We start from the raw sequence: 14794 nt of genomic DNA on the forward strand, positions 1-14794 counted from the left end.
TCTCTTAAATGGGTACAGTTTAAGATAAATGGGTGCCGATTTTTTCTTGTTGCACCATTTTTTCTCGTATGTTACACTGTTTTTATTTTAAACTACCACATCTTTAACGATTATTTATACTGCTTCTCCTCTTGTTGCACTGTTTCTCCTCTTGTATAAAGATCGTCTTAAATGAGTGCAGTTTAAGTAACATGGGATGCCAGTTTTTTTTCTTGTTGCCCCATTTCTCCTTTATTCACCACTATTTTATTTTAAACTACACATCTTTAACAGAGATACTTATATGCTTTCTTTTCATGTTGTTGCACTGTTCTCCTCTTGTTGCACTGTTTCTCTCTTAAAGAGAGAAACAGTTCCGAAACAAGAGAGACAGGCAAACAAGAGAAGAAGTAGTATAAATACTCTCCTTACCCACCATGGGCGCAGTTTAAGATAAAAAACAGTGTAACAAGACGAAGATGAGCCACAGAGGGGAAACGTGAAAAGAGAGAAACAGTGGCAATCTTTCATTTAAAGAAGTGTAATTTTTATCTTAGTGGGTTGCAGTTTATATCTGAAAGAGTGCAATAAAGAAGAGAACAGTTGTAAATTATATTTCAAAGAATGTAATTTCATTTAAAGAGTTCAATTTTTTATGTTTAAAGCTCAGTTTACATCTTAAATAGTGCCCAAATTGTAATTTTTTTGTATGTTAGACGATACAATTTCATCTTCAGTCCTTTTTTAATTAATTTATTTTATCTTCTTTTTTTTTTCTTTTTTTTTTTTGTCACCTTCTCTGTCAATAGCTACGGTATCAGTGACGACGCCTGCTCAAAGACACCCACTCGATGGCTACAGCGCGCGCAGTGATCTCCACGAATGTCGGCGAAGATGCATCGTCGTCGGAGGCAAGCCAGAGAAGGGGAGATCGGAAGAGACCGGGAAGGGCACGGCCGAAGAGCGAGAGAGAGGCGCCGTCGTCGGAAATTGTGGAGAGAGTCAGAGAAGAAGAAAAAGAAAAGAAAATTGCACAAATATAAAAAAGTCACAGCCGCCTTAGGGGATCGGAGGCGAGGAAGGTGGGGGCGCCGGCGGCGACGCCGCTCTGTCTTCGCCGCTCTCTGGGAAGAGAAAGAAAAAAAAGAACGAGAGAAAAAAAAGAAAAGAAAAAGGTATAAGAGCACCTCCGCTCCGTCTTCGCCGCTTTGGGAAGAAAAAGAAAAAAGAACGAGAGAAAAAAAGAGGAGAGAGAAAGAGGAAAGAGAAAAAGGTATAAGGATATTTTAGTCAGTTTGCTGAAAAAGCGGACCGAATCTGCAAAAGCCAAAAAAATGGCCCGATTTTGCAAAAGCCCAAAATAAGTGGATTTTTTATGCAAATTGGCCCAGAATTTTTTAGGTTTTCGAAATTTTTGATTTTTGAATATACTGTCTAGTGATTAAATGGTCTCAAATTCACCTGATACTAGCCATTAAGAAAATGCTATTTTTGAGACTACTCAATTATTAAATAAACAATGTTGTAAAATCAAAAAGTTTGAAATCTAAAAAGTTTAAATAATCTGAATTAAGGGTACGTTTGGTTCGAAGTAGGAATCGTAATTAGAATCAGAATCGAAATAAACTGGAATTGGAATCAGAATGACTCATTACCTAATTCTATTTGGTTCGTTATGTGAATCAGAGTCGAAAAAAATCATTCCTATTGTCGATGTTTAGTTCAGATAAATATAAAAAACATAATCAAATTAATATACTAACTTTATCTTTATCTTTATAATATATTAATTTTAATTTAAATTGAAAATTAAATATTAAAAATTTATATCAAAATTTTAAAATAATGTCAAAATTTTAAATCTTATTTTTTAAAAAATTAAACTTTGAAATTCAGTGGATAATTCAAAATATAAAACTAAATTTCGATTTATTCAAATTCAAACTTAAAATTATAATTTTAATTTTAATTTGAATCCATAAATTTAATTTAAGTTTTAAATAAATTTTAATTTGAATCCATAAATTTAATTCATAAATTTATAAGTTAGATTCAAAATACTTGATTAAATTTTAGTTTTTAATTTAAATTCAAATTAAAATTATAAATTATAAATTTCTAAATTTTAAACTCATATTTTAATTAAAAAATTAAAAAAATAAATTTAATCCAAATAAATATCCATTCCGTTCGGATTTAATTTTTAATCCGGCTTTCTAGACCGGATTGAAAATAGAGGTGATTGGGAGATTCTCATTCCACTTGGGAATCGTAATTGGAATAGAACTCCTGCATACCAAATACCGACAAACGAATTCACCCATTCCTTCCACAGGAAAAAAAAGCGAACCAAATACGCCCTAAGTTTAACGATATGTATTGTTAATTTAATTTTTCTATTGCTAAAAATAATAATTTTTTATTTAATTTATAAATTGAGTTTTTATATTTTTTAAAAATAACAAATTATTGGTGTCCGTGGATTTTCAATCCTTGAATTAAAAAGTATGCGATCAGGATGATAGTACTCTTCTAAAGGGTTGAGCGAGTCCTTGGTGAAATAGCATATTCCGACAGATGAAATTAATCAAAATAATAAATTAAAAAATAAAAAATTTAAAATAATTAAATGTTTCGTATTTTTAAAAGTATTATCTTTAGAAATATTACATCTGAATACAGTATTTCTGTTGGTGATAGAGTAGAGGTAGAAAGGTAGGAAGCGTACATTTTGACGAGCGCACATGTACGCCTTCTGGAACCTTCCGAACTTTCTCCCCCACACCAAAACTCCACCACATCCTTCTTACGTTTCCCCACCGCTCCAACCCTACACGAAATCGACCCCCAAAACCCCAAGGCAAACGAAGAGACGAGGAAGAGGAGGAGTACCACCACCGCCGCCAAAATTCGAGAGGACGAGCGGAAGCGGCGGAGGCCGAGCTCCCACCACCATCACCAGCAGCAGCGGCCGGAGAAGCGGCGGCGCGAGGGGGGCGGCGGCGGCGGCGGCGACGGCGGCGGCGACATGGGCGTCGACTACTACAAGATCCTGCAGGTCGACCGGAGCGCCAAGGACGACGACCTCAAGAAGGCCTACCGCAAGCTCGCCATGAAGTGGCACCCTGATAAGAACCCTAACAACAAGAAGGAGGCCGAGGCGAAGTTCAAGCAGATCTCCGAAGCCTACGAGGTTTCGTCCCCTCCCCCGCGATCCGATCCCTTCCTTTCGGTTCTCGATCCGATCGGTTCGGTCATGATCGATTTTGCAGCGATTTGATCTGGTTTTCTCGTGTTTTAGGTTCTGAGCGATCCTCAGAAGCGCGCGATCTATGATCAGTACGGTGAGGAGGGGCTCAAGGGGGTGCCCCCGCCTAGTGCCGGTGCCGGAGGGCCAGGGGGCGCCTCGTTCTTCCCCGGGGAGGGCCCCACGACGTTCCGGTTCAATCCTCGGAGCGCGGACGACATCTTCGGGTTCTCGGGCCAGTTCGGTGGCATGGGGCCCGGCGGCGGCGGCGGCGGAATGAGGGGCGGGGGATCGAGGTTCCCTGGTGGGATGTTCGGGGATGACTTCTTCGGGTCGGGGTTCGGAGGGGAGGCATCGATGAATCCGCAGCGTCCTCAGAAGGCCGCGCCAATCGAGAACCGGCTCCCGTGCAGTCTCGTGGATTTGTACAAAGGAACCGCTAAGAAGATGAAGATCTCAAGGGAGATTGTCGATACCAGTGGGTGAGTCTCGTCTCTTGTGTTAAGTAATTAGTGTTGTATTCCTCGTTATCATGCTGAAAGGTTGATTTTTGTTGGACATATATAGGTGCAAACTACACCTTTTATATAAAGTAAACATGCATCGATTAATTGATCTTTTGCTCTTGCTTTCTCCTCCTTTATGTTGATTGCTAGTCTTTGTTACCGGGGAAAGTTTGCGCTGTGTACTTGCACTATATGATTAGTTTGCATACAATTTACGTACATTTTGATTCATTAAATGCTCTATGATGAGGCCTGTTATGCTTCTCAATAAAATATAAGATCATGGAAATAAATGATACCATCCAAGTTCAGTGCTTGTTATCAGTTGATATTGTTTGTAGTAACTTGTTTGGATTCTTATGTATGCGGCCAGAGAAATTTAGTCTCTATTTGAAAATATTTGCAGGATTAGTTGATTACCACTATGCCAAAGAGAAAGGTTACATGTTTGTTGACTATATTAGTTAACTACATCAGTTTTAACGTAATCGCTTTTTGTCCAGCTCATCATGCGGTCCTTTTTTTCCTGAGCAGTGGCATAACTATTTTTGTGCGTATTTATTGTCGTCTAGCAACTTCTATGCGGCTAAAGTCCTGGACGTGTTTTCCTTTCCAATTTGATGCATATGGTGATAGTCCCCTTTGTTATGAGAAAATTCCAAATTGATCTTTTTGGAATTCAATTCTTCTTTCCCTTGTCGTGATATTCGGTGACATGCTGCCTTTTATCCTGAATGCATGTGGCATTCTCATGTTTTAATATAACCGTTTTATTCTATGCTAAAACAGTTAATGTTCAGATTTAATGGTGCAGTTGGATTCAGTAAGGTTCGTGGAGGTGCATTTTTAGTTTTGAAAAGCTTCATCGCATAAGTTGCAATAGTTTGTAAAGTAAGTGAAGGACATTAAATAGTAACTTTTAAAGTTGGAATTTGTTCTATCAATCTTTCACCGAATGACTGAGTGCAAATCTAGATGCACATTGGTTGTGAAGCATTTGAGAAATGTGTGCTCTAGAAAATGGAGTGCGCGTTTGGGGGTGTGCTTTTGGCACCTCCATGACAGTTAGGAGAGTTTCGGCACTGGTTAAAGTGGCTGCACGCCATAATTAACGTGGACTTAAAGGTGGCAGAAACTCGCCAAATTGTACAAAAATAGAGGGTTTCAAGTTTACAGGAATCGAAGGTTTTCTCTACATGACCGAAGTGCTTCATATATCCAATGAATTGGCTCTATCCTTCAGGCTATTTTTCTTGCAGGATTACTCATAGTATATATGATCGTTCCCATGAATTGGTTAAGAGTCCTGCCTTTCTTGATCTATAATAGAGTCCAAGCTGTTCATCTCTAAGGATTTGAAAGTAGTAGTAACTTTTTAATTCTTGCAAAATTTGGGGACTTCTGTGCCTGTTTGAATGTAGGAAGAAGTCATCTGGGGATCTCAGTATGGACAACTGTTTTTGTTTTATTTTCTCGGCCTTCTAAATTTATCATCAACTTGGGAGATTCATAGTTAGTATAGCATAAGATGTACTGAAAGTTCGTACATGCCAGGGTGGCTGATTGTAGAATCTTGTATCATTTGGAGAATGCTATATAGAGAATTCTTATTTGCAAGTAGCTTCCGTTGTTTAATTATCAAGGACAACAACTCGTTGGTAAAATTTGAGATATAGAATCAAAATCTACGTGAGCATCAACCTAAGTAGGTTTGTTTAAAACATTTAGGTCTACTTATGTTTTGATTAGTGGGAGGCTGAGAGCTATGAAGTTGCCTTTTCTTGTTGACTCTGATTTTTTTAAAAAATTAAATGGACGTACTTCTATTTATACTGAATGATCGTTCTAGGGCAAGTTTACATAGCGGCGAGGTATAAGTTTACAACAATATAATGTTTCTAAACATTATTTTCTCCCTTTTTTTTGGGCAGTTCGTTCTGGTGGCTGATTTGATGCATTGGTATCCTATATGCTTTGTACATCACTGCTAAACTATGAATGAAACGATTTAAAAATGACCTTTATTTGATGCTGTTTGATAGATTGGTTTAGAGATCCTCTAATTGTCAAATACTGGCCGTTCTGTTAAATATGACTTTTGTGTTGAAATGATCTCCAAATTGTTTTTTCTCCTTTTTTTTCTTGGGTTCTTTTGATACTCATTTGGTCATTTTCAACAGGAGAAGCATGACGGTGGAAGAAATTCTGACGATTGACATAAAGCCCGGCTGGAAGAAGGGAACGAAAATTACTTTCCCTGAGAAGGGAAATGAAGCTCCGCATATTATCCCTGCAGATATAGTCTTCATCATTGATGAGAAGCCGCATGATGTATTCACAAGAGAAGGAAATGATCTGATTGTGACGCAGAAAGTCTCCTTGGTTGAAGCCCTAACGGGCTATACTGTCCATTTGACAACACTTGACGGTCGGAATCTCACAATACCCATAAATTCCATAATCCATCCTGGCTATGAGGAGGTCGTCCCCCGCGAGGGAATGCCGATACCCAAGGATCCTTCCAAAAAAGGAAACCTTCGCATCAAGTTCAACATCAAGTTTCCATCGAGGTTGACTTCTGAACAGAAGGCCGGGATAAAGCGACTCTTAGGTTCTTGAGTGAAGAAATGTGTGCAAAGTGCTGCTGCTGGTTGGACGTCAGTTGTGAATATCTTCAGTTAAGCTTACATTCGACTGCTTGGGAGATCGTCGTCTGTAGGTAAATGTACTGAGAATCCCTCAACTATATGCCATTTTGAAGTAGGCGTCTGAATTTTATTTAGTTTGATCGACATCCCTCAACTTCTGATGTTATTTTCTGTTCGAGTTCTTTAGTTAATTATTTTGGAAAATTTTGTTAAGTTAAATGACTCTCTCTTTTATTGGCCTTTACAGTTTCATTTGCTAAAAATCACCGAGCTGTTAAATTTGATAGATCGCTCGAATTTATTTAGCTTTTCACTTTACTTGACTAAAATCACTGGAAAGGAACAAAAAAAGAGAAAGGCTAAAAGCTCAAGAGGGTTTCAACAATAAAAATAAAGATGAGGTGGTTATTCAAAATGGCCTGTTGTTGAGGTGTTCTCCATACATTTATACCTTGTTTTTTATTTCCCTTTTAAGTTTGTTAAGTTTTTCTGAGAAACCTTATCAATTTGAGGTAGTATTTAAGGTCATTAATTACTCCTGGAGAAATTCTAGTATTTCTTAACAAGCAGAGAATGTGTTCAGTGTACCGCACTGGCTTCCTCAAACCATAGATTGTGGCGATAATTTTATCATCAGGACAGCTGAAGCAGAGATGCAGTTGAGAATTACTATTACTTCTTTATTTATGCAACTTCTTGTGACATTTATAATGGCTTTCTTCTATAGCATTTTCGCGTTTTTTCGTAAGTAAAAATCAGTATGTTGTGTAGTATGAAGCTATCAAATTCAGTTATATGCTTTATATTGAGGCTCTGCAGGACATGCAAATTCAGCATGTAGGAGATTTCCTACAAGCTTTGGTGAAGATTGCTGTTTTATTTGTCAGATATATTTCATTTCATGTTAGAACTTCTATATCATCTTTTGATGTAACAAGAGTTTAGAGAAGTAATACTATACCTACTTACATTGTTGTGCCATTTCACTTTTACAATAACAACCTATTTTAATTTGGTGGATATTATGATTTACGTGAATAAAGATTTAATTTATAAATAAATTTATTAAATATAATAAATGAGGAGAATTAATGAAAAAAAAAGGTGCAAAAAATTTGTGCTATGCCTATTATTTACGGGGTCTCGCTACACTTTAACCAGTGGAAAATTTATGCAAAGTTTAGAGAGCACCCAATTAAAATTAGGCGGCTAGGAAATATTGCAACGATGATGTTCGAATGCTGATTTGCTTCTCTATGCCTGTAACTATCAGAATAATTTTTCGCATTTTGAATCGCTGCTCTATGGCCGTAACTATGAGAATGATTTTTCGCATTTTGACTCTTGCTGCTTTGTGCCTGTAACTATCAGAATGATTTTTTTCACATTTTGAATCGCCGACCCTAATTAAACGAGCAAAGCGGTGACCAATTAGTTTCTTTTGACCTTCCCTCAAGCGCCTCTTATGATTTCTTTTTTAAAATTTTTTTTATTTTGCCTAGTACTTAATTTATTTTTCTAGCTTAATTATAAAAAACTTTCTATCCATTTTATTCCCGGTCTCAAAGAATTCTCTGCATAAAAAATTCATAGTGGTAATTCTTTATTTTTGTCCTGTCTCAAATAAACTCGTTCTTTGAAATTTTTCGTTAATTTTATTGGTAATATGTTGAGATAGAATATTTTTAAGCTTACGTAAGTTTCTTAAGCGCACCTTTTAAGTATCAAAATTCTAGGCGAGCCATAAAAAAAATATCCGCGTGGTAGAATTTAAGCATTTTTAATATAAAATAATCTTGGCACATCATTACCGTTAAGATTAAGTTCCGTCAAAACTTAATAAAATTTTCAAATTATTACACTTATAATTTGCCACAAAATTAAGCTGAAGGGTTGATGTTATTTATTTATTTTTATTTTTTTTGTAGGAGAACATTTGATATACAGAATAAAGTGTAAGAGATTTTTATAATTATGCCTAAAATGCCTCTATCATCTTCTTCTTTTTCTTTTTTCGGTTTTACTTGTTGATTTAACGCCTGACATTGGCTAGCATCACAAGTAAGATGTCTCCATGATAAGATTGAGTTTAAGAAAACTGCATAAAAATGATTTGGAGAGTATTTTTTATGTACATTTTTATTTACCTATGTTGCAAATAAGTTATTAGAAAACTAGTAAAACGCACCCGCAGTGCCACACTTGCACGCAACTGAGATAATAGAATGGTCTGGGAAGGAAAGAATAATTAAGTCATTGACCGGGGGCCAAGAATAAGAATTCTAATAACATCTTCTTAACAAGTATGTTAATTCTTTGATCTTTCCATGTAAAGAAGTTAATGATCAAGACACGTTCTAAGTAGCCAAAAACCTGTGTAGGGCTTGAATTAATTCGATAAGCAATATATGTCCAAGTTTGATACGCATGCTAAATTTGTTTAATTATCAGACACTTCCATTGTTTTAATCTTTCTCAATTGGTAACTGTAAAATCCAAACTTGTCGCTTCATTTATATAGTCTCTTTTTGGCTTTAATTCAGCTTAGATAAAAAGCACACTAACAAACTGTTTTTTTGAAGACTCTTTATCTATTCTTAAACCGACTTAATTAAATGAATTCTAATTATTATAACAATTCATAAAATTTGGACCAAAAAAGAAATTAAAAATAAATGCGAACTACATATATCAAGTTATCAACTAGCATTTGTGGATTCATATGGAAGGAAGGAACGTTTATTGCTTCCAACAACAATGAAGAGGACAACAAGGTGCCGATCTTACCCACAAAAAAATTAAAAAATCCACCCAAAAAAGAAAAACTATCTAATGTATTGCTAACTCTCGCGTCACTCTAGAAAACCACTACACAAATACACAAGCAATTAAACAAAGGTATAAAAGAAAATACAAACACATTTATTTTATTTTATATATGCGCCCTAGCTACCATCCTCCTCGTTGAAAATCTCCTTTTTAATGAATTAGAAAGAATCTGACACAAATGATGTGGTGGTGGTGGTCACGATCGAAATCAAGAGGCGGAGAGCGGGAAGCCGATCCCGTGGCGGGTGGAGGGGAAGGTGGCGAATAGGCCGCCGCCGACGAGTCCGGCGGCCACCGGCACCACCGTCAGCACCTGCTTCGTGTCGTACGACAGCACCGGGTAGAAGCACGACTCGATGTTCGCGTCCAGCAGCGCCACCGCCGTGAACACCAACACCGACATGAACGCATGCAGAAAATCAATGAACCTGCATCCGTTCGGTACAAAAATAGTAAGACATCGTTCTCTACTAACTTAAGCTACTGACTGTTTCTACCGACTGTTTCTGTTTCTTCACGTGCTATCAGAATTGTGAAAGGTGGAGAATTTCACGGAACTTGAGGCGGTAGGTGGCGGCGACGTCGGGGGGCGGCGGCGGGGTGCCGTCGATGACCCAGAGGCCCCGGAAGGTGGCGACGGCGTGCCGTACCTTGCCGGCGGAGTCGCGGAAGCTGTCGGTGAAGCTGAGGAGGAAGCAGGAGAGGCCGCAGAGGGCGACGAGGCAGGCGGCCATGGCGCGGTTGGCGTTGTCGCACTGCCCCTGGTTGGTGAACACCGGCGACAGGATCTGGAACGCCAGCACGGTGCCCGTCGGCAGGTGCTTCGCGAGATCCGCCGTGCACTTCAGCGCCAGCCCGACCGCCGTCTCCCCGCCGCTCGCCTCTTTGCTGTCGGTGGCCGCCGTCGGTGGCGCCCGGTCTATGAGCGGCTGCTTTTGCTCATCGACGACGGTCTGCGGCTGCGGCGGAGATTCTACGTCTGCTACGTTGGTGGCCATTTTGGCTATCTTTTATCTGAATCAGATTGGATTTGTTATGTGCTCGTGTGTTTGGTTGAATTAAATAGAAGAATAGGAGGGAATTAATTAGTGAGGGGTATGGAAAAGCTTGCAAGGAAGCGTTGCGAGGATTCCGGTGGAAGGGGAGGGAATGTTGCTTTGGTTTTTGGCTTTGGCTTTGGCTTTTGCTTCTGCTTCTGGCTCTTATAAGATTTGTTGCGGGAGAAAGGGATGGACGCGGTCTTTATTGGAATGTTGCTTTGCCTCTTGGATCATCGGTTTAGCTGCGGATATTGTGTACGTGTTGGCTGGAGCAGTTCTACCACTTCACTGTGGACCGAGTATATATATATATATATATATATATATATGCAATGAAGTATATATTCCTGGCTTGAATGCAAAAGGAAATACTGAAAAACTACTCTATATATATACCTCTATTTCCATTATACATTTTACTAACTAGATGAAATTATGGGTGCGTTTGGTTCGCACTACGAAAGATTACTAGCAATAAAAAGATGTCCGAAAATTTTATTCCTATTCATCCTATTACTAAGAATGCGGTATTCCTATGTTTGGTTCACACGGTTATATTATTTAGTCATATTATTTAAGTTTACAAAAAATATACAATTAATTTATTTATTTCTTTAATTAATTTTAGATAATGCCACAAAAAATTTCACAAAAAATTTCAACATCTTTTTAGAAAAAGGGAGAGAGAGAACATAGGTTAGAGAGAGAGCATAATTAAAGAAATAGGAAGAAAAATAAAGTTGAGATTAGAGGGAGTGAGAGAGTTGAGATTTTAGAAAAATAGGGAAAGAGAGAGCTTAGTTTAGAGAGAGAAAAAAAGTTGAAGTTTACAAAGAAAAAAATAAGTTTAGAGAGAGATATAGGGCTGGCAAATGAGCGAGCCGGCTCGNAGCTGACATAAGCTCGCTCGAGCTCGGCTCGTTTCCACCCCTAGAGAGATATGAAGTTAGAATGAAAATAAAACTAATACCAACTAGCCGGCGAGTAAGGAGAAAGAAAGAGATTAGACATATTATGATTACTCTAATCCATTAATATGAAGATACCCACCCTTCCTCAAGGAAATGAAATTAGTACTTTGGGATAAATCTCATTCCCAAGTAAATCTAATATTACCAACTAGATTACTTAGTGCGTTTAGCCAAACACCGTCATATTTTTTTATTTCTATTGGATTACTAGGAATCTTAAAAAGATAGCGCGAACCAAACGCACCCTATATGTTTATTACAGGAGGAATAATAAAATGGGAAAACGGAGAATTATATATTACGTGGAGTCTTTACAGAATTATTTGTTAGTATATCCATCACATCAGTTTTTTTTATATATGCTGATCTTGAGATTGAGAGTTTTGTCCCTCTGTGTATTAAAATTTGAGTTATTGACCAGCTATGTTAAACTTGTGCAATGTTTTTGATTTTTTTTAGATAAACTTACGAAGATCGTGAATATTTTCTTTGAAAGTTTAGTTCCATTAGTTTTTTATTCATTAGTGATGAGAAATATATCCAAAACTTGTTTTATTGGATTTGATTTAAGCATTGTTGATATACTGAACATAAAAAAAGAAAAAGAAAAAGAAAAGTATTCATGAAGTTAAAGCCTTCGGCAAGAATATCTATGAAACTATTCCCTTTTTTTTTTGTTTTTCTTGAGTCCGGTGCACTAGACCATGTTCATGAAATAAACTTCTTCTCCAGGTGGCGCTTCAGAACAGTATCTGATCCATCACAGGATGTTTACTTGGAAGAAAAAGCAATGTGCTGTTACTGTTCTTTGCTTTTAAGGCACAATTACTGGAAAATCACATGCGGAAATTAAGTGTTTAGGTTTAGAGAAAACGCCACTGTTTTTGTTAAATTGGATAAACATTCCATATTATATGTAGTACGAAGAAGAGTGGTTTGTAAACATCAGAAGCAAATTTGACAAAGAAACGGGGTGATCATTATCATTATCATTATTCTACTCAGTGTTAATTAAATTTAAAAAGCCTCATTTACTTGACTAAGAATGTAATTAACATGTTGGAATAATTGTTTTCGACTTTCCGGGTCGTGGTTTACTTCGAAATTATCAACAGAATAAAAAAAAAAAAATAATTTGTTCTTATGTGATATAATAGTGTGTTTTTACTTGCCATTTTGTGGCTTAAAAAATGACACGCAAATATTTTGTTTTACAGCGTATTTTTACTTTGCAAACGACCCCGTGGTTCAAAAATTATTCTTAACTATTTTATAATTTTATTTTTGTTGTACTATCAAATACAATTATATGGTTTTTATAAAATTTTACTTTTATTCTCTATTTAATTGATGATAATTTTTTTCATCGAAACAAAAATAAATCACCAATTAAGTAGCTAGTAAAATATATTTTTTTTTAAACCATATAATGACACAGCGGAAATTAATGCGCCATCCGATGTAATCATAGGAGGGTAAATTGAAGTTTACCCCAAATTAAAAAAAATATATATATATATAGTAAAATATTCTTATATGGACTTAGAATTCGCTAAATTTGACGATTTTGCTCGAAACATTTCTATGTTGACTAATTTTTGGAAGATGTTTAGAAGCTGGAAGAAATTTCCAAAGAAAGTTCAGAATAGGAACATTTTTTACGTTAAATTTGGCTTGTGACATGATTAAGTTTTGTTCCAAATATTTGGGATACGATTTTTCTTGCTATACATTCTATCTTTTTACTTTCTTTGTTGTTTTTTTTTTTCTTTTTCCCATCACTTGGCTATGGAATTATTAGTTGTAAATATTGCCTTGACCAATAAAGAAAATTACTTGCATCCAAACAAGCACTTTTATAGCATATTTTGTAGATGAACATCGATCGATCTTGCCTTTGGGAGCTGACCAATTCCTATTGGCCAAACCAAGAAATAAAAAACAACCAGGTAGTTTAAAATATTCAAAGGATTAACTTACTTCTATTATTGTATCATATTAATTATGAGCTTAGGTTGTGTCATTTTTACGTTAGGCTCACAAAATATGAACATGCTTATTTAGTAGTAGATTGATATGTTGTTTGGTAACGCACGCGTAGAGACTTGTTCAACAGTAAATAAACTTTCCTTAAAAAAAAATTAAAAAGATTAAGGCCTAAGACCTGGTCCAAACGTGGAGTATCTTCAGCTTTTCATAGGATAATAACTACAATCTTTTATTGAAACCTTATCAACTTTTAATTTGTTGTAACATGGCTATTTTTAAGTAATTAAATTTAGAGATTTAGTTAAACTTAACAATTCAATTAGTTATTAGTTGTTGTTTATCGACAAAATGTACACTTCCTTAATACGAAGATAATTAGAGCTATGAATTTCATGAACTCGCTATTAACCTAATAAAATTTGTAATTCAATTTAATGAAACATGTCAAATCAAAACAAGAAGGAAAAATATCAATAAAGTTTAAGGATCCATTTCAAAATGGCCATTAGTTTTGTGCAGAGAAATAACTCAATGGAAAACATACTAGGCCCTTAGCTCGGGCCCTAAAGCCCATCTAGAGAAAGGGCCAAATAATTAATTGGGCCTATTTTGGACTGGGCCTATTTTCAGCTATTGTCTTGTTCACAAAATCTTGTTAGAATAGAGAGTACAGAGGGCCATTTTTTTTTTTTTTTCCAGTAGCTTCTTTTTTGAGCATCTGTTTGGCCATTGCTGTATGAAATTTGCTAGAATTTTGTTTATTTCTTTTTTTTTTTTATTGCTAGGTACATGAAGTTAATGTGATGCCCTACTATAAACCACTCATAGTCATAGGTTGGTATACTGTACGCATAGAATTTGGCATTCTGTTGACCTTTTCGTACTATTATTTTTACTACAAAATTTTGTTTGGCTGTTCTAGGACTTGTTTGGCTCTGTTAAAGGGTATAGTATTATCTCATCGCCAGCATGTACAGCTCGCACGCTAAATCACCTTGATCATCTAACTGCACACTAGTTTTTTCAGTCCATTTTTATTTACTTATAAGTAAACAGAAGTAAACGCTGTATTATTAGTAGGAAAGACTGTACAAATTTGACTCGAAGCCCTATAGTGATTTGATTTGGGGGGGGTGGAGGGAAAAGAATCAAAGATATTCATAGTGGGGTGGTGATGATTCTTACAAGTACTCTGGTGGTGATTATGCGAAAAGCACTTTGCCAAACTCATTACCTAAAAACACATGACAAAATTAATACAAGTGTTTTTCTTTCTCCTGGTTCCATGATTCAAACAGGGAGGAAGGTTGGCTCCAATTGGGTCTTCTAGTCCTAAAAGTGATTCCAAAAGCAGCATCCACCTTGTAGTGCTTGAGTGTATGAATTCAAAAGGGCTGAGCTTTAAGCTTTTCAGCCAAAGTTCAGTTAAAATACATAAACCACTGAGTGCACACCACCCTACTTGGTAAATCTAAGATACCAAGAGTGTCAGTGTTGAATTATAGGTGACCCCAAGGCTTATTATGATTCACTTTTTTGAGAGGGTGTACTTTGTGGACCCATTAGAGCTTGATCATGATGATGG

General features: G+C 36.5%; 2 protein-coding genes across 2 annotated transcripts; one reads left to right on the forward strand and one right to left on the reverse strand.

The window, feature by feature from the left end:
- Window positions 2857-7266, forward strand: LOC109710567 (dnaJ homolog subfamily B member 4-like). The gene is made up of 3 exons (XM_020233252.1): window positions 2857-3172; window positions 3281-3708; window positions 5913-7266. The coding sequence occupies exons 1-3, from the start codon at window positions 3008-3010 to the stop codon at window positions 6349-6351; spliced, it is 1032 nt and encodes a 343-aa protein (XP_020088841.1). The 5' UTR covers window positions 2857-3007; the 3' UTR covers window positions 6352-7266.
- On the reverse strand, window positions 9070-10147 carry LOC109710043 (the record flags this gene model as incomplete). The annotated part of the gene is given in 2 exon segments (XM_020232462.1): window positions 9070-9637; window positions 9768-10147. Coding segments are annotated over 2 exon segments (600 nt in total), but the record flags the coding sequence as incomplete, so codon positions are not given.

The sequence above is a fragment of the Ananas comosus genome, linkage group 5 (assembly GCF_001540865.1).
Source record: "Ananas comosus cultivar F153 linkage group 5, ASM154086v1, whole genome shotgun sequence".
Classification (NCBI taxonomy): Eukaryota; Viridiplantae; Streptophyta; class Magnoliopsida; order Poales; family Bromeliaceae; genus Ananas; species Ananas comosus.

What these genes read in the sequence shown, in the direction of transcription:
- LOC109710567 (XM_020233252.1), top strand. Translation starts at nt 3,008, where the DNA reads ATGGGCGTCGACTACTACAAGATCCTGCAGGTCGACCGGAGCGCCAAG. An exon ending in AGATCTCCGAAGCCTACGAG is followed by an intron (nt 3,173 to 3,280) that starts GTTTCGTCCCCT and finishes CTCGTGTTTTAG; the next exon opens with GTTCTGAGCGATCCTCAGAA. An exon ending in GAGATTGTCGATACCAGTGG is followed by an intron (nt 3,709 to 5,912) that starts GTGAGTCTCGTC and finishes CATTTTCAACAG; the next exon opens with GAGAAGCATGACGGTGGAAG.